At 44.8% G+C, this 26,687-nt stretch overlaps 1 protein-coding gene across 4 annotated transcripts in view; it reads left to right on the forward strand.

Annotated features, from left to right (window-relative positions):
- Positions 1–26,687, forward strand: part of ARHGEF3 (Rho guanine nucleotide exchange factor 3) — a 308,227-nt gene that overhangs the window by 124,293 nt on the left and 157,247 nt on the right. The window contains exon 1 of one of the 4 annotated variants that reach the window (XM_065933450.1): positions 12,960–13,072. The exons of the other annotated variants lie outside the window; for them this stretch is intronic. Within the exon in view, the coding sequence (XP_065789522.1) occupies positions 13,022–13,072 (51 nt within the window). The 5' untranslated portion in view covers positions 12,960–13,021. Of the gene's footprint in view, positions 1–12,959; positions 13,073–26,687 lie in introns of those variants that run through there. 4 annotated transcript variants of the gene reach the window in all.

A 26,687-nucleotide genomic window follows, 5' to 3' on the forward strand; every position in this document is an offset into this window, starting at 1 on the left:
CTAGAAACTTACCTAGAAGCCATAATTATTAGTACAAATGCCTCTGTGGCTCAGATCAGGGTAAAAAAAGCCACAGGCAGGGTTGAGAATTCTGGGATCTTCCACCCTGACTCCTCCCGCCTCACCCTCCTCCTCCACCTGGCGGCACCCAGATCGTAGCAGTCTGTGTTCATGGAGAGGTCCTCTGGGAGCTCTTTCTCCAAAACAGAGGTTGTATTTTTTTCTCACAGTGGGCACATAATAAACCTTCTGCTGAGCTTGTGGGGGCCCTGTGCTGGGAAGGCCCCCTCACCCTGACAAGGGACTCGTCAGCAAGACAGCAGGTTGTGATAGCGGAGGGATGGGTGTCCACTGTGCCTCGCACTGAGGCCCATGTGTTATGTCCTGTGTTTCCTGCCTTTAATTATTTGCCGGTCTTGTGCAGTGTGTCCCCTGTCCTGGTTGTTGTTTTCTTTGTCCTGTGACAGAGGAGTTTGACCTCTCTGGGGATTAGATCCCGCCCAGCCTTGGCCACTTATTGGCATGGTTTTTCCTCAGGTGGCACTTTGCTGGGGGCAGAGGCATATTTTCCAACAGACGCCCACCCCACACCGTGTCTCAGTTTCTTGAGTAGGTCTTCATTTCCAGAGAAATCTGGGGAGAGGCTAAACAGTTTACAGGGCTCCAGTGATGCCCTGAGTACATTTCAGATTTGCAATGCAAATTGTTGTCTGTAGTAATTATAGTTTGTGCCATGGCCCTGCTCGGCCCCCATGGTCATTATCTTGCTACAGAATAAGTAGCTCTGTGCTTTCAGAGTAGGCGGTAGTGAGGGGGAAAGGGGCGTGTGAAGGACATTAAGGGGTGTTTTCAGAGCCTGTCTCCAAGCCTGGGTGAAAGTAGGACAGACACAGACGTGTGGTGGGATGCTGCCACTGACAAGCTCAGTGACCATGGGCCAGGACCTCAACTTCTCTGAGCCTCAGTGTCGTCCAGTCCTTGTCTCAGAGCGTTGCCATGGTGATGAGATGTCAATGATGGGACATTCAGCAAGGTGCCTGGTGCATAATAGGTGTTTAACAACAGGGAATCTCACTGCCTAGCAAATGCCTGAAGGGTAGGGATCTGCAGTGGAAAACACACACCCTTCTTAAAGGATAATTCCTGTGCACACAGTAGTTACCTCTCTCGTCCTGCAGAGGAGCTGTGGTACATCCTTCTCATGCTTCTTGTGTCTGCAGAACTTGAGGGCTGGCTTAGAGTGCTGGCTTGCGTCAGACTTTCTGTGTGTCCTTCAGTGATTTCATTAACATCTCAGAGCTGTGGGTCTTCTCACTTGTAAAATAGGCATCATAATATGATTCACATGGCTGTTGGGAAGATTTTCTGTGAAAAAAGCATATAGATTTCAGCACCAGTGCTGGTACAAACTCTAGAATTTAATACTGTTATCTCCTTTGCAGAGATGAAAAACTCAAGGTTTTAAGGACTAAGTAACTTTCCTGAGCCTGCAGTTCATGGGTGGCAAATCCCAGACTCTGACCCAACAAATTGGCTCTGGAGTCCACATTGATGTCTCTTTCACTTTACCCGAAGGGGATCAAAAGTCACTGCACAGGCTACTGAGGATCCACTCCTCAGACCCTTCATTTTTGTTGACACATTCTTTCTTGAATTAGGTTACAACCGATCATAATAAAATAATTATATTACTATATTAGGTGATAATTACGTGTTCTGTAGCACAGTGTCATGTAATAGAGGATTAAACCAAAAGTTTGTTCAGGTTTTCCCATTACATCTTACGGAAAAACTCAACCGAACTTTGTGGTCAACCCAACATTTAAAAATAAAGTTTTATTCAAGATACATAATTATATATTATAATAAATATTATATATTTTAAATAATGATAGTAGCAACATCTATTTGCATAGATTTGCATTCCTATTGAAAATGTCCTAGCCACCGTCAGCACTTATAATTGCTTTTTGTTGTCCCATGTGGGTGTTTACTATCCATAATCTTGCTGTAAATTTCACTGTTTATCATACACAGTCTCCAAAAGCTGCTATTGCTACTTATCGTGTGCCAGGCACTGAGTGACTTGTTCGATCCTCACACTGATCTGTGGTGGGTGTTATTAGTATCCTCATTTAATAGATGATGAAACTAGACACAGAAATTAAGTAAATTGCCTGAGGCATCACAGTAAGTAGTCGAACTGAGATTTGAATCCAGGTTGCTTGGCTTAGAAGTCCTGTTCCTAGTCCTTCTGCTCAACTGTCTCCATTGATTTCCGGCCTACTTTCCGAATGCTGTGCCCTTACCATCTTGGCTGGCCTTGGTGCTCCCAGACCTCCTCAACTGCAGACTTAAGCATACCACTCCCCTTGACTATGTACTGGTCTCACTGAGCCTCAGAAGGTCTCTCTGGGGACTCTTCCTGAATTCCCCAGAGGCTCCTTCAACATAGGAAGCTCTTTGTGTGGACTCAAACATTCTTAAAAATAAATAAGAGTCAGTCTTTCATTTTAACGATGACACAACCCAGAGGTGAGGTTCTTGTTATCCCACTGGGGGAATGAGGGCAGAGGTGGTTGGAGTTGCACAGTCAAGTACCAGGGGAATTCCTTCTTTTCTCCATAAATTACAGACATGAGAGCTCTGTGTAGTTTCATAGTTCAGGAGGGGATGGCTGTGCTTAACTCCTGTTGGAAGGGCAAATTTATCTCACTTGTCATATAGCAGAGGGACAGAGTCAGGAAGCATAGACATGGAATTCTTGGTGGCGGTTGTTACAGTTCCTGGCTTTTAGTTCATGCACATGTACTTTAAAATGTGTAGCAAATAGAGAACCAGAACATCTCTCCGGTGTTATATAGCCATGGCCATTGTTACTGACAGAAAAAGAATTTTTATCTGGTCATGTCTGTCCTTGCCAAAAAAACTTGGGTTGCCCCGTTTTCTACAGGGTAGAGTTGGCATTCCTGCCTTGGTTCCAGCCTTCTGTCTCCGGGCCTTCCCACCCTGCCCCTTCCACAGGCCCTTTGAACGTGTCGTCTCTTCCTGGATGAACCGTGCTGTCCCGCCTCCTCGTCTTTGTTCTGGTCCTCCTCCCCTCAGCCTGGCAACTCCTGCACGTTCCCACCACCCTGTTCAAACGGTGCTCTCACTCTGGGGAAACGTGAGAATAGTCGCTGGTGATCCCTGCGTGTGCCTGCTGCTCCAGGACTGTGGAAAGTGGCAGGGTGAGCAGCCAGCGTTGTTGGCAGGCCTGTGTCTCCGGCCTGCGAGCATCTCCGTGGTATTTTTGTATGTTGACTCAGCACACAGCTAGGCACTTCTCTGTTGAGTGAAGGACTTCCTCACTCTTCACACACACCTGGCTGCATTTCTTCCATAAGAAGGATCCTTGGAAAGTAGACAGAACATGCGGTGTAAGATCTGAAATGTGGGGCTGTGGGCTCCGGGAGAGGCTGGGCCAGCCCTGTGGCTCCAGAGCCGGCCCTGTGGCCCTGTCTCGTTCTGTTGCTGTCAGACAGCTGCTTCAATGAGCCCTGTGGTGAGATCCCATGCCGCAGGCCTGGGTTCAAAACCTCTTTGCATCACTGCCATGCTGGAAAAATTCCTTAACCCCTCTGAGCCTATTTCCTTATCTGTAAGTGAAGGGTAAAAAAAGTACCTATCTCATAGGGTGACCATAGAATTGAGTGAGTTTAATATAATGTCTGAAGCCTTTGACTTTGTGGATCACAACAAACTGTGGGAAATTCTTAAAGACGTGTTAGAACACCAGAACACCTTGCCTGTCTCCTGGAAAACCTGTATGCAGGTTGAGCAGCAACAATTAGAATTGGACACGGAACAATGGACTGGTTCAGAATGGAGACAGGAGTACATGAAGGCTGTATATTGTCACCCTGCTTATTTAACTTATATGCAGAGTACATCATGCAAAATGCCAGGCTGGATGAATCACAAGCTGGACTGAAGATTTGCTGGGAGAAATATCAACAACCTCAGGTATGCAGATGATACTACTCTAATGGCAGAAAGTGAAGAGAAACTAAAGAGCCTTCTGATGAAGGCGAAAGAAGAGAGTGAAAAAGCAGGCTTAAAACAATATCCAAAAACTAAGATCATGGCATCCAGTCTTGTCACTTCATGGCAAATAGAAGTGGAAAAAGTGGAAACAGTGACAGATTTATTTTCTTGGGCTCCAGAGTTACTGTGAATGGTGACTCCAGCTGTGAAATTAAAGATGTTTGCTCTTTGGAAGGAAAGCTATGACAAACCTAGACAGTGTATTAAAAAGCAGAGACATCACTTTGCCAGCAAAGGTCTGTATGGTCAAAGCTGTGGTTTTTCCAGTAGTCATGTACAGATGTGAGTTGCACTATAAAGAAGGCTGAGCACTGAAGAATTGGGGCTTTTGAATTGTGGTGCTGGAGAAGACTTTTGAGAGTCCCTTGGACTACAAGGAGATCAGACCAATTGATCCTAATGGAAATCAACCCTGAATATTCATTGGAAAGACTGAAGCTCCAATACATGGCCACTGAGATACAAAGAGTCGACTTATTGGGAGAGACCCTGATGCTGGGAAAGATTGAGGGCAGGAGGAGAAAGGAATGACAGAGGATGAGATGGTTGGATACCATGTCCCAACTCAATGGACATGAGTTTGAGCAAACTCCAGGAGATAGTGAAGGATAGGTAAGTCTGGTGTGCTGCAGTCCGTGGGGTCGCAAAGAGTTGGACATGACTTAGTGAAACTGAACAACATCTAGAGCACATGTAGTGTCTGGCATATAACAAGCCTCTTAATCAATGGTGGTTATTATTGTTATTAATAATGAAATAACTTAATCACAGGATGTGTGCTGGAAAGGAAATTAGCTGGGTGTTGTGATAAAGGATAAGATGGTGAGGTGTGGGGTGTGGTCCTTTAGACAGACGGGTCATTGAAGGCTTCCTGTAAGCTGTGACTGAACTATGAGGAGGATGCCGCTGCAGTGTGAAGAGTTGGAGGAAACAGTTTGCAGTAAAGAAAGTGCAAGGGCCCTGAGGCAGAAAAGAATCTGATGAGGAACGGCATGTGTGCCTGGAGCTTAGGAGGAAGGAGGAGAGTAGAGTGAGATTGGGGTCCAGCAGGGAGACAGGGATGCAGGGCCTTGCAGGCTGAAGGGCAGTAATTGGATTGAATTGGAAGTGTGAAAGAATATATTCAGTCCTTACGCTCAGAATCATTCTTTGGGATTGGTTTCTGGATTCCTCCAGCTCTAGCCCGCCCTGTGTTCTGTGCGCGTGAGCTAACCCCTAGCAATAAAACCCAGTTGTGGTTGACTTAAGCAGAAAATGAATTGACTTGATATCGGAAGCTCAGAGAATTTAGGAAGGATCAGGGAATCGGGAACAACCCAGATTATACTACCAAACATTTCCTGCCAGATTACCGCTGCTGCCACTGCCAGGCAGGTGTGCATAGCATGATCTGCCCCGCCAGCACCGGTTACAGGACACGGCTACTTGATCTGCCCTCACTGCCGCCTCTGCGAGCTGCCCCCACCCTCACTGGAACACTCTGCAGTATCCCCGCTGCTTTCCCTGCCAGCTTCTCATGCCCGGTCTGGAGTGGGAGTCTCTGATTGCCAGTACCTCACTCGTGCCCAGCTGCCAGGGAAACTCGGAAAGCAAGTGTATGGCACCCTCATCTCCTCTGGTAGAATATGGGCTCTGGTTCATGAAGTGGGGCTTCCCTCAACCTGGGGTGGAGGGGGCAGTGAGCTGCAGAGCATCCCGAGGGTGGTGACTGTCCCTCACAGGGACACGTGGAGTGAGTGACTCACACGGGCCCACGGCCTCAGTGTGCGTCTAATAGGCAGTGGCACTTTAAGTAAGAGCCGATTGCTTTTCTCTTAGACAGTAATTTTTCAAAAAGCAGTGCCAAATTTGGAAGCAGCTATTTCTCAGTCTGATGAGAGGCTAGGGGCTATTTTTTTTTTTTTTTTAATTAGTTTCATTTGTGCAGGTGTGTGGGGTAGCATGTTTCTCCCATGTTTATCACAGATTTGCATTCCTGTTGGAAATGCCCTGGCCATTGTCAGTGCTTATAATTGCTTCTTGTTATGGCCACGTGGGGCTTATTGTCTAAGATTCTGCTGCAAAGTTTATTGTTTATCTTATATTGTCTCCAGGAAGCTGCATGCGGAAATCTCTGAGTCTTACCAGGAAGTCTGATTTAAAGGGACAGCCTCTGGGGCAGAGCCCTAACTGGGAGGAGGCATTGAGCTTCCACTCAGAAGCAGCTTCCCTCGGGTGGGAGCTGGGAGGAAGGAAGGCTTTTCTGACTACCTCCCACTTGGTTTGCTGGTTTCCAGTGGTCGGGTGATTCCTTTCTGATTTGGATTTAAGGGGAAAGTAACAATATTTATTCTTCTAGTACACATAAATATATACCAAACAAAAACCAAGAAAAAAACCACTTTCACTGTTGTGTAGGCAGAATGAACGCTGAGTCATGTGTGTATACATGCTTTTCAATCTCTTGGTATTTTGTTGGAAGTGTTTTCATGGAAGCTTTCAATTTTTTTGATGGACACAAGGATTTCAAGGAAGTCAGCATTATAACATCTAAAAAATAAATGGGACTTGAGTTTTAACCACCCTCCCATTTTCCCACCTATTGGAAGGAAGACGAAAAAAATGAGAAACTGCCAATTTCCTCTGCCTTTTTCTTACTCTCTTTCAAATCAAGATGAAAATGAAGCTATCTTAGATTTGATAGCAACTTTTCAGTGTGCTCAGAGGAAGACCTGAAGCAGTATCTATAATGACACCAAAAGCCTTCCTTTTCTGCTTGAAAAATCGTTATTCCTGTTTTACAGATGAGGAAACTAAGAGTCAAGGAAGTGAAGAAGTGACTTACCAGATCATTCAACTAGTAAACGGCAGAGCCAAATATCACAGAGCTCCCCTATTAATTTACTGTCCATCATTCCAGCCAGCCAGTTGTTCTCAGAAATTATCCCTAAGGAGATATCTGGAGTCAAAATACTAGGGAGAAACTTCTTTAAAAGAATGATTTCTGCTTTGGTTATGTATTTTTAACTTGGACATTCAGTTTGTCGCGAAGTGTTTTTTGATAAAAGCAAGTTACTTTCCAAATGCCTCCTGAGTATTCAAGTGGTAGGAGTACCACCCTCCTCATATTTAGGTTTTCTACTTCTAACCAGTTTTGACAGTTTAATGCCAAAGAATAAGTCTCATTTCCAAGGAAGGAAGCTCTTTGGCTGATAGATATCAGCTAATCAGTTTTTAAACCCTTTTTTTTTTTTTTCCTAAGAATTGGTTAGAGGTCAGCAGCCTGCTGGAGTTTCACTTTTAACTGATAGTTTAACAAAGAGGACTTGAGAGTCCTTTGAAAAAACTGTACTCAGGGTATTCATGTTTCCAAGAAATTGAGTGAGCTTCTTGCAGGTGCCCCAGTCTGCTCCATGCAGAAATTCTTCAGGCTTCCTTGCTCATGCTCTTAAAGGAGGTAGAACCCCAAGGACCAGGCTAGGTTAGTGGCTATTTCACAGGGCACATCAGAAGATGGCTCTCCTTATTTTTCATTTGCTTTTTTAAAATAGCATCTATATATTGGTTGCCAAAATCATGAGAGGAATGTGATAAATAAAAGTTCAGATTTGTTTAGAGAAAAAAAAAAAACTGATTCAAGCTATTGCTCGTAACAAAACGAGCAAGATAAGCCCTCAGTATTAGCAGTCTGTTGAGACCTCCATGTTCAAGCTTCTTTTATTTTTAGTTCTTGTAATGCAGCTATAGATGAAGACTTTTCTATTTATTCATTCTTGACCCTGGGCAGCCAGGTCTGCTCTCAAATTCTTCTCAGCATGCTGTTATCTTGTTGAGCTGAGGTATTAAGGAGGACTCTAGAGGAACATCAGCATTTTCAAATGGTAGCAGTCTCTTAAGTCAAACCATCTTGCTTCTAACCGACACTGACCTGGTGTGGAGTCTGGACCTGCTCTCCCAGGACGCCCCAACTTGTTCATGGTGAGGAGGACAGAGTACTTGTTCAAGTGTTGCTTAATTTAACCACACTTCCAGCACCAAGGAGTAGATATGAAATTATGCAATAAAAATGTGTGACCACGAGTAAACTCTCAGGCTCTAAAACACTTTGAAGTTCTCTTTATTTCCCACTGGCTTGCCATGCATTATGCCTTCCTGTATTACTGTACTTCCCCTCTCCACCACAGCATAAATTTTGTTTCTTCCTAGTCTTAATTTGAATTTGACAACAGCCTAAGAAACTAAGATCTGTGAGGTAACACTTTTCTAACGTTGGAAACTTGGCTAAAGCAAGGTGCAGTATACTAGTTTAATTTGGTCACTGCTTCCACTCCATTTTAATGGGATTGTTTTGCTACCTATTTTTCAATTCAATTTGTGGAATTATTTTAAAATGTAAGGCATCAACTGGAATATGGTCACAGGCCCTGAAATTCCCAGACAACTTCTGAACTTTTGTGAAATCTATGGCTTCTTGGGTGCACACAGGAAAGAGGTTGAATAAATGAAATCAGAATAAAATTTTGAGTGGAAACAACCACCATTAGTCCCCAGCTTTTAATGAAGAAATAATTCTGCTGAAATCTCATCATTTTGTTTTATGTAAATGAACTTATGACAGCCCTAATGAATTTTTTAAGTAATATTTTTGGTGAGAAAGTGACTTGAAACCTCTCAACAGAACCTGCTGTAAGTTAATAGGCTAACAGCATAAGAAACACATCACTTTGAGCTCTAGTGACACAAGGAAGTGGGGGGTGTGGTCTTAATGAGGCCCCCATTTTGGGGCTAGTCTGTTTGAAGTTCAGTAAGAAGTTGCTACCACTGTAGTTTTTCACCAGGTGTGGGAGAACAGGGACCTTTTTTGCAAACCTACAGATGCCTTCTAGGTAGTTTCCCATTGATAATATATAATGATTCAGGTTTCACATATTTAGAGAAAAGTATCATACCCTGAGAACTCCCACCCCCAGAATTTCATAGTTTTTTTTTTCTTTTTAATATCTCACTCTAATTTATGTAGAATATATTTTGACTGAGCATGAAGTAGAACTTTAAAATGAGGCTTTTCTTTCTAAGAACTGAATTGTCCTGTTTGTTAGTGGTCCTTCTTTCCTCCAGTAGTTTGCAGTGAACATTGCTGTATGTCAGATTCTGACGATCCCAGGGCAGGTTTTGGGCAGTCTGTCCTAGGGCTATATGCAGATAGCAGGCGCTCTGAGGTCAGCCCACCTGGTTCCCGGCCCAACCCTGCCACCTCTAGGCCCTCTGGGGCAGGCTTCCACCACTGGTTTGAGTCTCAAGCTTTTTAAAAATCTATATGGTAGAGATAATAGTAAGACCCACCTTGAGATAGTTGTGAAGATCAAATTAGAAAGTTCTCACATTAAAACATCGAAAATCTGCAGTCACCATTAATGGTTTCAGTAATTGTGACTTTAGGACATTTTAATACCTGTGCATAGGTGCACTTTCATCATGAGTTACATTGTTAGGAATGAGCAGCTGAGAGGTGACATTTCAAGCGTGTCTCTTAATGCTTCCAACTGTCCACAGGGCGGGAGCTGATGAACAAAGGTGCTCCCATACCATGGAGTGCTCTGCAGAGCAGTCCAAGATGTGAACAGTGTGGAAAGATGATATTAAGTGAAGAAAGCAAGTGCTAAAGTAATGTTAGCATTGCATTTTTGACAAATATATTTAAAAAGTGATAAAACACAAGTTTGCGTGTGTTTAGATGGAAGGAAATGTCTAACGGATCACCAGCAATGGTAGCAAACTGGTGGCCCTTGGGTCAAATCCACCAGCAACCGTGCTTTGTGTGGCTTGTACAGAATTAAAAAAAAAAAAAAAAGATGAATTAGATGCCAGCATTTAAAAATTGGGAGATTTCATGTAAAACCCGAAATTCCCAGCTTCTCTTGAAAACTTGGAACATCTGTTCACTTGGGCCATTCATCTCTTGGGACTTCAAAGCTGGAACTTTGCTAAGGCAAGTACTCTCAGTGGTATCCAGTGCCTGGCAAGCCACTTCTTTCCCATCCCTTACCCCCTGGTCCTAAAAGCATTTAGGTTAGTTCACCCCCAAATGGCAACCCACTGCAGTATGCTTGCTTGGAGAATTTCATGGATAGAGGAGCCTGGCAGGCTGCAGTCCACGGGGGTCCCAAAGAGTAGGACACGACTGAGCGATTTTTACTTACCTACCTCTGGTTTTGACACAGTGCCTCTGGCAAGTGGGATTGTGGTGAGGCAAAAAGCAAGGCCTTTGGGAAGATTCACTTGTTACACTATATACTTCTGTGTGGTTCAAATGTATTATAATGACACCATGTTACTTTAAAAATGTAAAAATCAGTAGAAAAAGGTGTTTGAATAGTCCATGGTATCTTAGATGCCACGTGGAGAAAACCCACATCCCAAGTTGATAAGCTCTCATTATAATGCTCAAAATGAGCTTAAGCCCTCCAGGGCAGGAGCCTCATTGTGGAAACGTTCCTCCGAGGTGCCTTCTGCCTAGGCGATCTCATTACGGGAGTTGTTCTTCCTGTCAAAGCAGGGGCATCAGAGGGAAGGGCTGCGCCCGGCTCTTCCCTTCCCTTTTGCAGGCTCTGTCCTTTTCTCCCGCCAGGAGCTCTGCTGGTGCTCCCGCCCTCCCTCCCTCTGCCATGGCTACCTGCCCCGGAGCCCGCTCAAGTTTCACCTCTTCCACAACGTGCTGCAGCCCACAGGTTTCGATTCTTCTTTCTCATTCACAGTCAGCAGCCCGGAAGTTAGGCTTAATCATTCTAGGATTAGTTCATGTGAATGTACCCTTCCTCCCCCAGGAAAGAAAGAAACTCCAGAGCCCTGTGGGCACCTCACATTGCCTTTGGCTCCTGCCTGGAGTGGATCCTACTCTTGGTGGCTGGGGCCCCCACAGAGGGAAATTCCTCCAGGATTCCAGTGCCTACGCTTATGGGAAAGGACCCTTGATCCTTGGTCCTCAGAGAATTGACCTTCTTCATTAGTTGAGCTTCTGCCAGGGCTAGTTAAGCTTAGCTTATTTACAGGCCTATACATGTCAGGACCTTTTCTATGCGCGAGGCCAGAGCAGGAAGCCTTTTTAGGAACACTTCCCCTTCCCCTGATAGCACTGCTTACCCCAGGTTTGCTTTGGAAAATAGAGGATCTTGAGGACAAGCTGAAGCCCATCTTTTGTGGACACCGCTGTTTGATTTTCACACTTTACCGAGTATTTCCTGGGTGCCTGGCCAAGGAGGTACCACATATAGGCCTTGAGGTGACCCACATGCTTGCCTGAAGGGCTTGAACCTTTTCACAGCGATTTCACTTCCCTCTTTCTCCAGACAGATGGGACCCCCGTCACGCTCTCTGAAGCAGGACGCAGGCCCGTCATAGCAGTACTTTCAAAGTATTTGCCTTTCTTCCTAAGCACTCATATGGGTCTGCACCCCACTGCCCTTGCCCGTTCTGCCTAGAACACCCCTCAGAATTTTGCCCATGTGTCTCTGGCTCTAAGAAGCCTTCCCAGAATTTGTCCCTATGAAAAATGCATTTGCCAGGCTCAGTAATTTCTTGGCTCCCTCAAAACTTTTTGCAAATTCCTGGCGACATTTATTTTGTTCTCTGGTCATCTTTGGTTCGTCTATGCACTGCCAGAGCCTGGCGCATCCTTCCATCGCATGCTTATGTAACGCATTCTTCAGAGACCGAATGTTAGCACCTGGCTGCTGGCCCAAGAGTGGGCGGGGAGAGCATTTCTGTTAAGCTCTGAGGTTGAGTCTTGGATCGAAGCTTATCAAATGAATCCTCTGTCTTTGATGAGTGCCCCCAGTGTACTCAGGGCTAAGACAGGCAAAGGCTCTTAAAAATCGGTGCATTTATAAGAATGCCTTGGGAAGTCCTGGGCTAAATCTTTCTGCTGAAAGTTACAATTAGAAAGATGGTTGCAAATCGAATATCCACCCCGTTAGAGAACTAAAAAATAAAAATTAAGTTATGGAGTTATGCCTGGAGTTATGTCTCCTTGGGTTCAAGTCCCTCTGCCACTGTGCTGGAAGGGTAAGGGTGTTGATTTGTTTGTGGTGAAGGGTTGAATAGGCACGGTTTCCATTGGAAATCTTTTAGTTCACGTGACTGTCTCACCCAGTAAGTCTGGGCCTTGTCAAAGGCAGGGGACTAGGGCACGGTGTTCATTGGTGACATCCCCAGTTTATAAAATGAGAAATGTCAGCCACGAGTTGTTTCCGTAAGGGCTCTGAGGCGAGCAGTAAGGCCTTTTGTTAGTCCTGTTAAAAGCTAAAAGAGAGGTTTCCAGAAGCAACTCTTTCAAAGGGGCTCTGAAGAGAAAATTTGTCTAGGAAAAAAAGAAAGGAACGGATGGGTGGGGTGTTTACCATCACTCTCATTTGTTGAGTTGCTATGAAATTAGGATTCAGCGTAGGCTTCGCATGCCAGGCAGGGCCCTGACTCTTGGGTGAAGTTCAAGTGGACTGTTGATTCCTCTTTGAACACACACACAGTTCTCCTCCCAGTGTCCCTTCTCTATCCATTTCACCCCAACGTTTGGGTCTACAAAGCATGGTATCCTGGCAGTGAGCCCTTTAGAGCTGCCGGAATGCCCAGCATGGCTTTAGGTGGCGGCCCACTTAAGCACTGTTGTTCCTTCCAGGCTGGGAGTTGCCAGCCAGAAACTGAGTTTCTGGTGTGCCTTTGAGTGCCAGGAGGCAGGGTGCTCTGAAAAAGCAGCAGCCGGCAAGGAAACCGCTGGAGGTGGGGAGCTCTGGGCTGGTGTGGTTCTCAGCTTCTGACAATGTAACTGATGGCCCCCTGTCACTTCCTGTCGTGCAGCCCAAGTAGTGGGGAGGAGTTCCTTGAGGGAAACCATGCTCTGCTCTGCTCAGAGAATCCCGTCTGAAGGGCGCCGCCGCAGCTCGGGGCGGGGGACTCTGTGTGGATGAGGTCGGAGCGCCCCATGGTGTGGTGCTGTTTCTTTGTTCGTACTCAGGTAAGCTCCCTGCGGCAGGACCAGGGGTGGACCGGCTCGCAGTTCCCGCCCAAGCCTGGCTGGACCACGCCAGGAGCTGAGGTGTGGGAGGAGGCAGCTTTCTGCATCTCCCTGAAACTGATCAGGGAGCCGCTCAGAGCACCTGGACGGTGGAGGCTCACTTCTGCTTCGCTGAAGTACATGAATCAGAAAAGGGCTGTGCAGTGGTGCCTCAGACCTCAGATGTTTGTGTTTGGTGGGGACGATGAGTTATGTGGAGTGCCTCACGGGCAGCGCTTCCCTTAGCATCTGTGATTGGAAGAGAGCAAGGGGAAGGGGGCTTTCGTTCTTTGCTCCACCATGCCACTATTTTAATTTTTACAAGACATGGGTTTTTGTTAAATGAGAAGGAAAAAGTAAGTGAGTGTATGTGTGTGTGTGTGTTTAAATAGCAAAGTGGATTTTCGTGACCTTCTCTTCTTTGGACTTGAAGATGCCTAAACTCAGTTTTGGAAGTTCATTCTGTGTGGAGCAATTTTTTTTTTTTTTGTAAGTTTCCTTAAAATTCTGGTGTTTTGAATGTGCTCACCGTTGGGAAGATGAGGCCAGATAATACCAGGGGAGACTCAGACTCCCTGGTATTCTCATTAGTAGTATTGGTGCCTGTTTGAGTAATTTCAGAAGAAGTGGCTGGAAATGTTATGTTTCCATGGGCAGAAGAGTGATTAGGAGCCCAGAAGCTTACTCTCTCTACTCCTTTTGTTTGTGGGTAAGTGTTAAAGCTTTGGATAAGCCAAAACTATGTTTCAAAGAAAATCCTCATTGCCTTTTCTGTTTCTTTGACCAGAATTGTGTTTCTAAGACTGATGTTTGTAATACTAATTCCAAGTCTTGTACATGGCCATTATAGACATACATTTTTAAGCTTTTTATGTGATACGTGTTGTTTTACTATCTTTTTCCTTTCCCATCTCACTCACCTTGATATTCACTCACCCTGTAAAGAATAAATTTTAAGCCTTTGAGATATGGAAATTAGTAATACAGATATGGATAGCAGTTATTAGATATGGAAATTATCTTGTGTGATTTACTATACTTCAGGGATAGTTAATATAATATTAATAAAAATATTACAGTAATAGCTAATGTGTATTAATTAGACAGTGTTCACGTTACTTGCATCAGCTCATGAAATTCTTACGTCACTGTAGGGGTTGGCTGTTATCATCATCCCCACTTTGCAGATGGTGAAACTTGGATGTGGCGAGGATAAATACTCTGCTCCTGATCTCCTTGATGGTTAGCAGTGGGTCAGGCTTCAAGCTCAGGCAGAACGGATCCAGAAATGACAGTCTTGGCCATGGGTGCACTTGACGATTTTAATGACAGGGGCCTTCATATATCTCCTGTCAAGTGTGGCATCTTCTATAACATTTTGCTCTCCAGTCCATTTGCAAATAAGCTCATTTTGGTGGATGTTTGCCTTGGTCCAATTAACACCTACATAAGAGGCATCTACGACAAGTCACTGCCTTCTCTGGACTCAGTTTCACACCTGTCAAACATAGATGTCTCTAAACTCGTTTCAGCTCTGATATGAACCTAAGGTGTGACTTTTAAACAAAAAGTAAAAAATAGTTCTCCTGCCTTTCCTGTTTCAAAGTCAAGTAATTTAATAAGTGCTTTTACATACACATTTCCCCAGGTATATGTACTTGAACTCAAAATGTAATTGGCTGCCTGGTTATTGACCTCTATTTCGCTCTTGAAAATATTATTGAATGAATTTGTGTTTCTTGGCTCTGAGAGTCTCTAGAGCAGGGATCTGGAAGAGTTGAGTCTGGGTGTGGGAGAGGCAGTTGGGAGCTGGATGTGAACAGAGAGAAAGGGAAGGGAGAAACCCTTGAAAGGTCTCATAAATCCATCTTCTGAGGTTTGGCCAAGGGAGCGGTGTATCTGTGCAGGAATGGTAGAGTGTAACAGTTAAGGGCAGGATTTTAGAACCACATAGTTGTAGGTTTCAGTCTCAGATTTGCCTCTTGCTAGCCGTGTAATCCCAAGCACATTACCAAACTTATCAGTGTGTCTTCTCCTTGTAAAGTGGGGGTAATCAAAAGTGCCCACCTTATAGGGTTGTCTTGAAGGGTAAGTGAAGTGACTCATGACAGTGCTGAGAGCAGAGCTCCCACTCAGCCAGCGTGACCCGTGTCCCGGGTCTTACTGACCATAGGTGTTAGTGGCTCCCAGAGAAATGAGTCCATAGTGTCTAAGAGCTCAGGGACCATAGGGCTGTAAAACGTCTTATATCTCAAGTGCAACATGGTCCTGATTGGATCTTGTGGAGGGAAGGAAGCAAGTGTTACACAGAGAAGTCAGTACTTCATTTTACAGCCCCAATTCCAGCTGTGCTCTTCCACCTTTCCCAGAACACCAAGTGGGTGCCGTGGAAGGGGAAGTTGATTCAAGCCAGATCCTAAAAAAGGCCTGTCTTGATGGAACACTCATCAGTATGACTCGGAGAGGGCAAGGCCAGGGTGGTGACCCTGTGCGTCCACTGGGAGAGAAACAATGGGTGACTTTAGAGCCTAAATAGGGACTACATGAATGTCACTTGGGGAAGCCACGGTGGGTGGGTCTCCTGGGAGGAGCTCAGAAAGCAGCCCCCATGTGCCAGCCCTTGCTCTGGCAGCCCTCTTTCTGAATAATTTTGTCCATATTCTAAGTGTTCCACATCCCTTGAGTGCCTGCGTCTGTTTGTCAGCCTTATTTATGTCCCTATCTCTTCCCTCCCAAGTCTTCCTTGTAGCATTTACTATACCTCTCTGCCTTGCCTCTCATAGACCCCACCCACCCCTGCCATAAACCCCCAGTGTTCTCACTACATGCCAGTTCTCATGGAGCTGGCATGAGAGCATTGGTCTGGGAGTCAGGAGTTTGAGGTTCAAGTTTGAGGTCTTGCAGTTAAGCTTGGCCACTGCTGAATGTCCCTGGCTACCAGGTTCTCTAGTAGAGACTTCATTGGATCCTGGAAGGTAACATTCTGAGTTCACACCTTCACTGCCACTTAACCTTGGGCAAGTTCTTTATCTCTCTGGGCTTTAGTTACCTCACCTGTGAAATGGAGATGATAGTATCTGCTTCTGATACTATGAAAAGTTTATAAAATAGTATCTGTGAAACTCTTGAAACAAGGCATCATATAAGTGCTCAAAAATGCTATCTATGATTGTGATTTGTAGGAAAGTGAGACTTGAATAGGATCAGTGTTTTCCTAAGCTTCGGTTATGTGTCCCATATCCCCATACCACTGTCACTGTTATTTTTCACTTACTCTTTTTCTTTAAATCATCTAGTTGTTCTTTGGTTTGGTTTGGTTTTGAACTTAGGTTCATCCTAAGAAGAAGGAGCACTTAAGTCACTAAATATCACAGTGTGTTTCCTAAAACACATTATAATAACTACCCCTTGGTCTGCTGCATGTGGTCTGAAATGATCCTGTGTCACCACCAGGTCCACTTCGCACACTGGGGACCACAGAGCCAGTGGCTTTGAGCGTCTGGGCCCAAGTTGTTGCCTGCTGTGATTTTTGACAGTGCTTCTCCCACCAGAGCGAACAGCCAGTCCATCCTTTCGTACAACAGACGCTGCCCGAGAACCGGCTTTGTGCTTAACTCTGTGCCAGGTGCCAAGATGGCCAAAATATGGGTCTCTGGTTCCCTGACATCTTCTCCAAATGGGACATTAACAGCTTAGAGAAAATGTGCTAGAGAGAACCACAGAATGACCCAGTTGCTGAAATCCCACTGTAAGAGAACCAGGGCCACTCTTTGCCTGAAATTTCTGGATGTGAGTATAGGAGTATGTCTCAGTCTGCTTTTGCTGAGTAACAACTACCCCCATCTCAGTGGCAAGCAATATCAAGCATTTATTCTCATGCCCACAAGTGTGCAGGTTTTCGGTGAATCTGCCTCATGCAGGTCTGTGAGCTAACCCACATGTATATTCTCCTGTTTAGACCAGAAGATCCCAGAGGAGCAAGCAGAAATACACAGCGTTTCTTAAGGTCTACAATCAGAATTAGTACATTGTCCTATCTACTCCTATTCCATTGGCCAGAGCAAGTCACAGAACCAATCCATGGAGGTCAGGAGAGGGGATAGAAGTTTGCTGAAGAATAAATTAGTATACCACAGAGATCATCTCTGTTTACTCACTCAAGTAGCATTTATTGGGGGCCTACTATGGGAGAAGGAAATGGTAACCCACTCCAGTATTCTTGCCTAGAGAATCCCGTGGACACAGGAGCCTGGTCGCCTGCTCTCCATAGGGTCGCACAGAGTCGGACACGACTGAAGCAACTTAGCAGCAGCAGCAGCAGCGGCATTCTTGCCCTGGAAATCCCATGGACAGAGGAGGCTGGTGGGCTACAGTCCACGGGGTCGCAAAGAGTCAGACACGACTAAGCAACTAACACTTTTCACTTATGTGGAGTACTGTGCTGGGGAGATAAATATGGTACCAATAAGTGATGAAGATGATGAGAACCACCAACCTAGGGCCTGGTGTGTATTAGGTCCTAAATACATATTCGATGAATGAATATCTGCTACTACTTTAGGGATGCTGACCAGTAATGTTTCACATGGGTTATTTCATTATCTCCTAACTAACGCACCATAAGTCTCCCCTCTTTGGGCAGCAGCAGTGATCCCAGGTCAAACAGGTGAGATACTGTCTTGGCCTGTTGAATGCTTGTAATCTGACGTGAGGAAGGAGAGGGTTGGTGAAGGCACAGCAGTGGAGAGGAGCCATGTGCAAAGAGATTATCCCTGACATGGGGGCAAAGAGGTGGACTTTGCAAAAAAGCTCTGGTTCAAACTGCTTGTGTGTTTATCCCCATGTCCACCTGTGCACTGTCTTGGATGTTAACTCTTCAGGCACCCACCATGGACTAAGAATTTAGCATGGTGCTGGGCCTCTCATAGTTCCTTTACATCACTAGCCCCCTGTCTTCCTGAAGTCACATGCATCTTGAAATGTTCTCTTTAGAAAACTGCACAAGTTGTGAAAATGTCTGTGCAGACCCCTGGCCCAGGTGAAGAACTCTGGTCTAATGATTCATTTCACTTCTATCCTCTTCTCTTTCCTTGCATCTATTAAGAACATCCAGCAGAAGAAGCGTTTTTCCATATTTGTATGCCAGTGTCAGGCTCAGGGTCTAAATCAGGTTAGTTGCCCAGTAAGTGTCTTTTAAAGCCTCAAGAAAACGAGACTGAAGGTGTGGGTGATAGTTCTTTTGTATATGCATAGAGTCGCAGAACTTTCTGATTGGATGAGATAGGAAAGTCCATGTATTTTATAGATAATAAAACTGAGACCTAGAGAGGTTATTTCACTTGCTTAAAGGCACAGAAGCTAATAATGATGAAAATAATAATAAGTTAATGTTTTCCCCTAAGCAGATGACCTATGTTCAGATAGAAAGCAGGTGACTTAGGCTCAGATACAATTAGGTCTTATTCCCTCAGTACATGGTTAGAAAATGTTCTGATCTATCAAGTTTATGGTTTACGTTGCAAAACTGAGTTTTCTTCACCTTCCTAGCTAAAGACACAGGTGACAGAAACGTAGATGCCATGTCTCAACCCTAGAATCATTGTGGTGTCAGTCCTTTAGGGCAGCCCTTGTCACCCACCTCTTTCTCTAGGTTTCCTCTTTCTACTCTGTCCCTCTGTCTGTGTGTACAGACTATTGAGAATGCATGAGGGCGGGGCTGGGACAGGCCATTTGTCAAGCCAAGGGTGGAAGGTGGGTTAGGGCGGTGCAGGGGAGGAATTTGTTCCTGCAGAGTCCTGGAAATCTTATTTGGAGCCAGTCTTCTATTCTTAGTTTCGAAGGCACTTTGTTCTCTGGTGCATTGTTTTAACAGGCACCAGGAAATCGGGCTCTGCTCGGGGTCAGCGATGCTGCTGGTTCCTGCCTGCAGCCGCCCAGGTGGGCAGTCTGCTGGTTTGTTTCACTTTATTCGTCATCAAGATCATTGCTGCCCTTTCGCATTTTGCTGCCCACCCTATCTGCATGAAGCAGGGAAGGGCAAGGAGGAGAAAAGAGATTCCAGTGAGTCTCTTTTTCTTTATAAGCAATAGTAACTGCACTTATTTCTGTGTAAAAGGAACAATGCTAAAACCCACATCTTAAGAAAGTACTGTGCCCAATTGGAGCAGCATCATTCCCTAGAAATAGAGTGTGAGACACGTGTAAGTTTAAATTTCCTAGTTAGCCACGTGACAGAAGTAAAAAGAAACAGATGAAATTAATTTTAATGATTTGTTTAACCCAGTATATCCAAATATTAGCATTTCAACATGCAGTCCACATAAAAATTATTAAGGAGATGTTTTACATTCTGTTTTTACGATTCTGAGTCTTGGAATTCCAGCGTGTATTATCCACTCAGACCACATCTCACTTCACACTAGCCACATACTGAGTGCTCAGTACCGACACGTGGGTTTCTGGTGGCCATCGGACAGCGCAGGTCCAGAGCAGTGCTGTCCGATAGAACTTGACATCATGATGCTAATGTTTTGTGTCTGCTGTGTCTCACACAGAAACCAAGAGCCACAGATGGCTGTTGAGCACGTGACATGTGGCTGGCGCAGCTAAGGAGCTGAGTTTTAAATGTTATTTGGATGTGTATTAGTCACTCAGTCACGTCTGCCTCTTTGCAACCCATGGACTGTATAGCCTGCCAGGCTTCTTTGTCCATGGAATTCAGGCAAGAATACTGGGGTAGGTAGCCATTCCTTTCTCCATGGGATCTTCCTAACCCAGGGATCAAACCGGGGTCTCCTGCATTGCAGACAGATTCTTTACCGTCTGAGCCATTAGTGTTCCTTAATTAAAATTTAAACAGCCACCTGTATCAAGTGGCTATCATTTTGGATAGTGTAACTCTAGAGGTTTGATCTTTGTATAGAAATATCCATTTAAACTTAACCAGGGTATCATTTTTCACTTACCATATTGACAGAGATTAATAAGTTTGATAACACCACTTGGCAAAGATAATCGAACCTCTCATGCATGGCGGTGGGAGTACAAATTAGAACAGCCTTTACAGAGGACAATTTGACAGTGTTTATCAGACTTACATCCCCTTGGACCCAGCAGGTTCATTCCTGGATATTAGTGCTGCAGAGTCTCTCCCATGTGTAAACTGACCTAAGTAGAAGGACATTTGCTGCAGCAAAAGACTGGAAACCACATATCCAGTTAATGGGGATTGGGTGGACAAACAAGCTTTGTTTTTAAAGTATAATTTGCAACTATTAAGAAAATGGGGCTGATTTTTGTTTGATAGTGTGGAAGGCTATCTAAGCTATAATGTTAAGTATAGAGCAGTGCATATAGGGAATCAGTCCTGGATATTCATTGGAAGGACTGATGCTGAAGCTGAAACTCCAATATTTTGGCCACCTGATGCGAAGAGCTGACTCATTTCAGAAGACCCTGATGCTGGGAAAGATTGAGGGCAGGAGGAGAAGGGGACGACAGAGGATGAGATGGTCGGATGGCATCACCAACTCAATGGACATGGGTTTGGGTGGACTCGGGGAGTTGGTGATGGACAGGGAGGCCTGGCGTGCCGCAGTTCATGGGGTCGCAAAGAGTCGGACACGACTGAGCGACTGAACTGAGCTCTGAGTGCATATAGTGCAATGCCATTTGGGTAAAAGAAATGATGTGCTTATTTATGTCTAGAGCAACTCTGGAATGTAGAAGGGACCAATCACAATGGTTTCCTCCTGGGAGAGGAAGGGATAGATGTGGGAAAGAAGTATACTTATGATTGTATGGTATACCCATTTGGAATTTAATCCAATGTATTTCAGTTACTTATTCAAAGAATAAGTATTTAAAACACAAAAAAGTAAACCTCAAAGGAAGGGTGAATCAGAGAAGGCTTCTGAGAGGAGGTGACCTTTGGATGGGATTGCAAAAGATTCATGGGAGTCTTAGCAAGAGGAAAGTTGAGACTCAGAGACGTCAGCAAGCAGAACAGGTCAGGCATGTATGTATTCCTGGAGGTGGCCAGGGTGCTGGTATATAAGACAGAGCAGTAATGGGGTTTGAACAGACAACTCTCTGTCCAGATGGGAAGGGGTTTTGTGCAGTGTGGGCTCAACGCTGTGAGCCATAGGCAGCCGTTCATGATTTGAGGAAAGTGGGAAATGATATGACAGTGTTTGTGTGAAAGACAAGCTTTGGCAGAATGGAGGGTGATTTAAAGCAGTGGTTCTAAAGTGTGATCCACAGAGCTCCCGAGGCCTAGAAAGTACTGACTACGTGACTTCAGAGCAGATTTCGTTCATGTGTGTCAACAAAACTAGCACACCACAGCAGACTGATTATAGAATCAGGTGTGTGAATCCAGCTGTCTCCTCTGCAGCCAGACATTGAAAAGAGTTAAAAGAGTATGAAACTGTCCTGCTCTTCTCACTATTTTTTTTTTTTAACAAATAGTTAATTGTCAAATGTGATAATTAGGTTAAGAAGTAATAATACACCCATTTTTAAAATAAGAAAAATTTTAATTCTCAATTTTATTTTCTAATACTGCAAATATTAATAAAAACCAACATAAGAAAATACTCTTTGGGGCCCTTGATACTTTTTTTAAAAATATAAAGAGGTCCTGAGACCAAAAATTTTGAGAACCACCAGTCTAGAGACAAGGAGGTCCTGTGTGCTTATAATTCTGGTCGGATCAAAATAAATTTTCGGGAAACAAATGCAGAGTCCAGTAGGAGGCAGGATCTAACAGGACTGGAGTTGATGTGTTTTGCATATGCGAGCACAGTGCAGTGGTCTGGGCAGGGATGCGTGAAAGAAATAGTCCGGTTGATGGATGCGTTTTGACTGACGGAAATGGTGCATGTCATGTACTCCACTTGTGCACTAAAAGATATTCCTGTTGTGTCCAGTCCTTTGCTGCCATAAGCATCCTGAGCCTCCCTCTGTGTGTGTGCGTACTCAGTCGTGTCTGACTCTTTGCAACCCCATGGACTGTAGCCCGCCAGACTCCTCTGTCCTTGGGATTTCCCAGGCAAGAATACTGGAACGAGTTGCCATTTCCTCCTCCAGGAGATCTTCCCAACCCAGGGATCAAACCCACGTCTCTTGAGTCTCCCACACTGGCAGGCAGATTCTTGACTACTGGCGCCACCTGGGAAGCCCTCCCTGTATAGGCCCCTAAGTTCCAGCCACTTGGAAGAATTACGCTAGACTATGTCCTTAAAAGTTAGGCTGTTCACGAATGCCTTGTTCACGGAGATTTACCAGATCTTGACAAACTCGAATAACAAGACTTGACTGTATGTATGTCTGTCAGTATGTGTATCCTTTCTCTTCCCTTCCTTTCTCCCTTGCTCACTCTCCTTTTTGCCCTTTCTTTCTTCTCCTAACCCCTTGATTTTCCACTCTTTCATTGATCATTAGTCCTTCTGTCATTAACCTTTTTAAAAAAAAATTGATATTAAAATTTGTTTATAGCACTGTATGTTTTATGTCCATAACATTGTATTTCTGCTTCTATATGCTCACCACCAAAAATTTAATTTTCATCCATCACCATATAGTTGACCCCTTTGATCCATTTCGCCTTTCCCTGCCCCTTCCCCTCTAGTAACCACGACTGTGTTTTCTGTATCTATATGCTTGGTTTTGGTTGGTTGGTTCATTTATTTTGTTTTTTGTTTCTGGTATTCTTCATATGAGTGAAATCACGTGGTATTTGTTTTTCTGTGTCTGACTTAATTTCACTTAGCCTAATACCCTCAAGATCCATCTATATTGTCATACATGGCAGGATTTCATCTTTTCATGGCTGAGTAGTATTCCCCTATGTGTGTGTTCTATATGTGTTCCATATGTATATGTGTGTGTGTGTGTGTATACACACCCCCCCCCCCCCACATCTTCTCGATCCACTCATCCATTGATTGGTACTTAGGTCATTTCCATATCTTGGCTGTTGTAAATAATCGAGCATTAGCCTTGAGTCTTTAAAAGATATTCGGGGAAGGTGCCTTTGTCAACTAATTTAGTACACATCTTCTCGATCCACTCATCCATTGATTGGTACTTAGGTCATTTCCATATCTTGGCTGTTGTAAATAATCGAGCATTAGCCTTGAGTCTTTAAAAGATATTCGGGGAAGGTGCCTTTGTCAACTAATTTAGTACACATTGATGGAGCACCTTCTTTGTGTAGTGCACTGGGTTATGCTGGAAGCTGGACACAGACCTTGTGTTTCAAAAACATAATACAGCTAGAATTATCGTCATCTGTGATTTTGAGGCAAATATAGAATCTCATATTTGTTTCTAGAAAGTGTTTCCCAGTCTCAGCTGTTCTCATTGCCCACCTTCCCACCTTCCCCCAGCAGTCTCCTTGGCCACATGTTGTCATTCACACAGTGTTAGGAGGAAACTTTGAAGGACATCTGGACCAGTGCTCTTGTCTTACAGATAATAAACCTGAGATCCAGAGCAAGAAGGTGAGATGCCTAAGGTCATACAGCTAGTTTGATGACCTTAAAAAGTAGATAACAACTAGGTAATTGTTCTCTAGTTGCTCCATCTTACTACTTACACATCAGATAAGAGAGAGGTAGCAACACTTGTAAAGTCTTTCCTGGGGGCTCAGTCAGTAGAGAGTCTGTTGCAGTGCTGGAGGCCTGCAACGCAAGAGACCCAGGTTCAGTCCCTGGGTCAAGAAGGTCCCCTGGAGAAGGAAATGGCAGCCCACTCCAGCATTCTTGCCTGGAGAATTCCATGGACAGAGGAGCCTAGCCGGCTACAGTCCGTGGGGTCGCAAAGAGTCAGACACACAATAACACTTGTGATCTGGCAACTTCTCCTAAACTTTTATAGAACAGACTTCTGTAAATTGTTCACATTGTAATGAAGCTAGAGGATATACACAGATGTAAGGTTTAGAACTATTTAGGTTTAAACTTTTTTTTTTTTCTTCACAGAACCATTTTGTATCTGTGGCCAAGGTATCTAGACATTTTCAACAGAAAAGGTTTTAAAATTCCTCATTTGGGTTATTTTCATCACCAAAATATTTTTTATAGTATATCCTAAAGTGGGCTTCACTTGGTCCCAATGATACACAGCACAGATTTGAGAGCCAGCTCTCTGACAACAGAGAGGGGAGACGCCGCCCACAAAGCCAGCCAGGAAACCGATTCAGCAGGCCTCACTTCCCACTCACTCCCCAAAGCCGAGCCTCCACCCCTCCCCTCCCAAAAGGGGGCAGGAAGAAGGTTCAGAAAAGATAATGTGCCCATCCTTCAACAAAGCTTGGCTCACCCTTTGGGTCCTCCACATGCTCCCGTTTCCTGTGGCTAAAGTTAGACCTGTCAGATACGCATTTCATTTTTAAATGACTGGGCAGACGGAGGGCAGGCAGGTCTTCTCCAGAAGGGACAGGCGGGTGTTGAGAGGATGGATGGGGTAGAAGTTGCTTCTCACTCCTTCCCGGGAAGAGGGCAACAGAGTGTCAGTGTTTCTGTGCTTGTCAGGAGCAGCAAGGTCGTGCGCCAGTTACTTCGTGTGACCATTAGGAGAGGGAGTTTCCACAAAGAAAGTGTTTCCTAAACCTCATTCAATTATGAATCATCTTCTGCCATAGCCTTTAACATTGTAAAATACTTAATAGCTTTCTGCAAAACAGCAGTTTTTTCCTTAGAGTTATCTTTAATGGAAAGTTTATATTATCATAAACAGAAAACCAGTATGCTGGCCCAACTTTGAATACTAGATACCCACAAGACAATGTAACTAAATTCCGGCTATCTGCTGTGGCCTGAGTCTCTCTCCTGGAGAGAGAGTAAAGGTTGAGGTTGGTAAGCATTGAGTATGTGTTAAAGATGAGATAGCCCCAATCAGATACTTCCCTGGATGCTCAGCAGTAAAGAATCCACCTGCCAGGCAGGAGACCCAGGTTTCATCCCTGGGTCGGGAAGATCCCCTAGAGATGGAGACAGCAACCCACTCTGATATTTTCGCCTGGAGAATCCCATGGACCGAGGAGCCTGACAGGCTACAGTCCATGGGGTTGTAAGAGTCAGACACAACTCAGTGACTAAACTGCCGCCACAGCAATCCGATAGGAAACATGGTAACTTTCCTCTTGTGTGATCTGCTGGGTACAGCCTGTCAGAGCCCTCTCCTGGTGTTCCACTCTGCCACCTGAGCTGCAGATATCATCTCCAGAGGCCCCTGGACCCACGTGCGACTTCCTGTGTCTTTCAGCTTGTAGGGGTTAACGTCCCGAGGGGCCCCTCCCCATCAGTGAGGGGGTGGATTGAACACTTTGACCTCCCCAGCTGTTAGTGGAAAATGATGAACTGTCTTACACGGTCCCTCACGGGTGTGGGAGGGGGCCCAGTGGGTTGTTCTCCGGCTCCAGCTGCCCACAGCTGCCCACATCTTTTGGGGGCCTCCCTCCTTTCACCACCTCACTGTCTCACTCCTCACTAGCTCTTCGTGGGGATTACCACCCCGAGGTGTAAACAGCTTATTCCTAAATTGTCACCCAGGATCTGCTGTGCGGGGAGCCTAAACCACAGCAGCTGGTAAGCATACTCCCTAAAATAATCTTACAAACCACCATGACACCAGACCCATCCTTTGGGAAACAGTAGCCCAAGGTACATGTCCAAGTGGTGTAAAGAAACTTATCACTTTTTTTTTTTCTTTAAAGTTCAAAAATATATTGCAATTCTTGGTGTTCAACTCTTCCGTTTTCCCTAACATTTTAATGATACTCTGTTCTGATGAGTAACGTCGTTTTCCATTTTTGCTGTTCCTCTCTCAGTATAGTATTACAGCTTGCTAACAAACTTAGTGTTCCCAAGTTTGCCTATAAATTCAATTTACTGTGTGACATTTGTCAGTTGTTTGCCAGTCTGCGGCATCCAGTGAGTGGAGCCGTGAGTGTCGCTCTGTGGTTACTGAAAGTGTTTGTTGTTGCATCAGTGATGAGCCCAGGCTAAAATGCAGCAGGCAAGTGTTGCCAAACTCAGAGAGCCACTTTCTAGCAAGCCTTTTACAATATCCTGAGGAGGACCAGGACTTTAAAATTAGGGAGATTTTAAAAAGTGCTTTGTTGTTATTTAGTTGCTCACTCATATCCAAGACTCTTTGTGACCTCACAGACTGTGACCTGCCAGGCCCCTCTGTTCCCAGGCAAGAATACTGGAGTGGGTTGCCATTTCCTTAGGGAGATTAGAAAAGTACTTCCACAAAATGAAGGTTCTGTTTCGGCCTGAGTCTTATAGACAGATTGCAGGCAGGTCTGAAGTTCTAATGGGGAAAGGATTTCTTATCTTTAGGGGGTTGGGCCCATGCCAGTGAGGTCCTGTCATGTGAAACCTAGATTGTTGAGAGATTGGTGAAGTCCAGAGTAAGATATACCTTGCAAGAAGTCAGAAGCATCTGTAAATGACAGGAGATCAAGAAATCCAACAGGAAGGCAGAAAGGCAGAAGGGCCAGCTTCATGGACAGGGCTCTGTGCTCAACAGGTCTTCACTCTGTGGGCACGTAGAGTTGCCCAAT

The sequence above is a fragment of the Muntiacus reevesi genome, chromosome 4 (genome assembly GCF_963930625.1).
Source record: "Muntiacus reevesi chromosome 4, mMunRee1.1, whole genome shotgun sequence".
Lineage (NCBI taxonomy): Eukaryota > Metazoa > Chordata > Mammalia > Artiodactyla > Cervidae > Muntiacus > Muntiacus reevesi.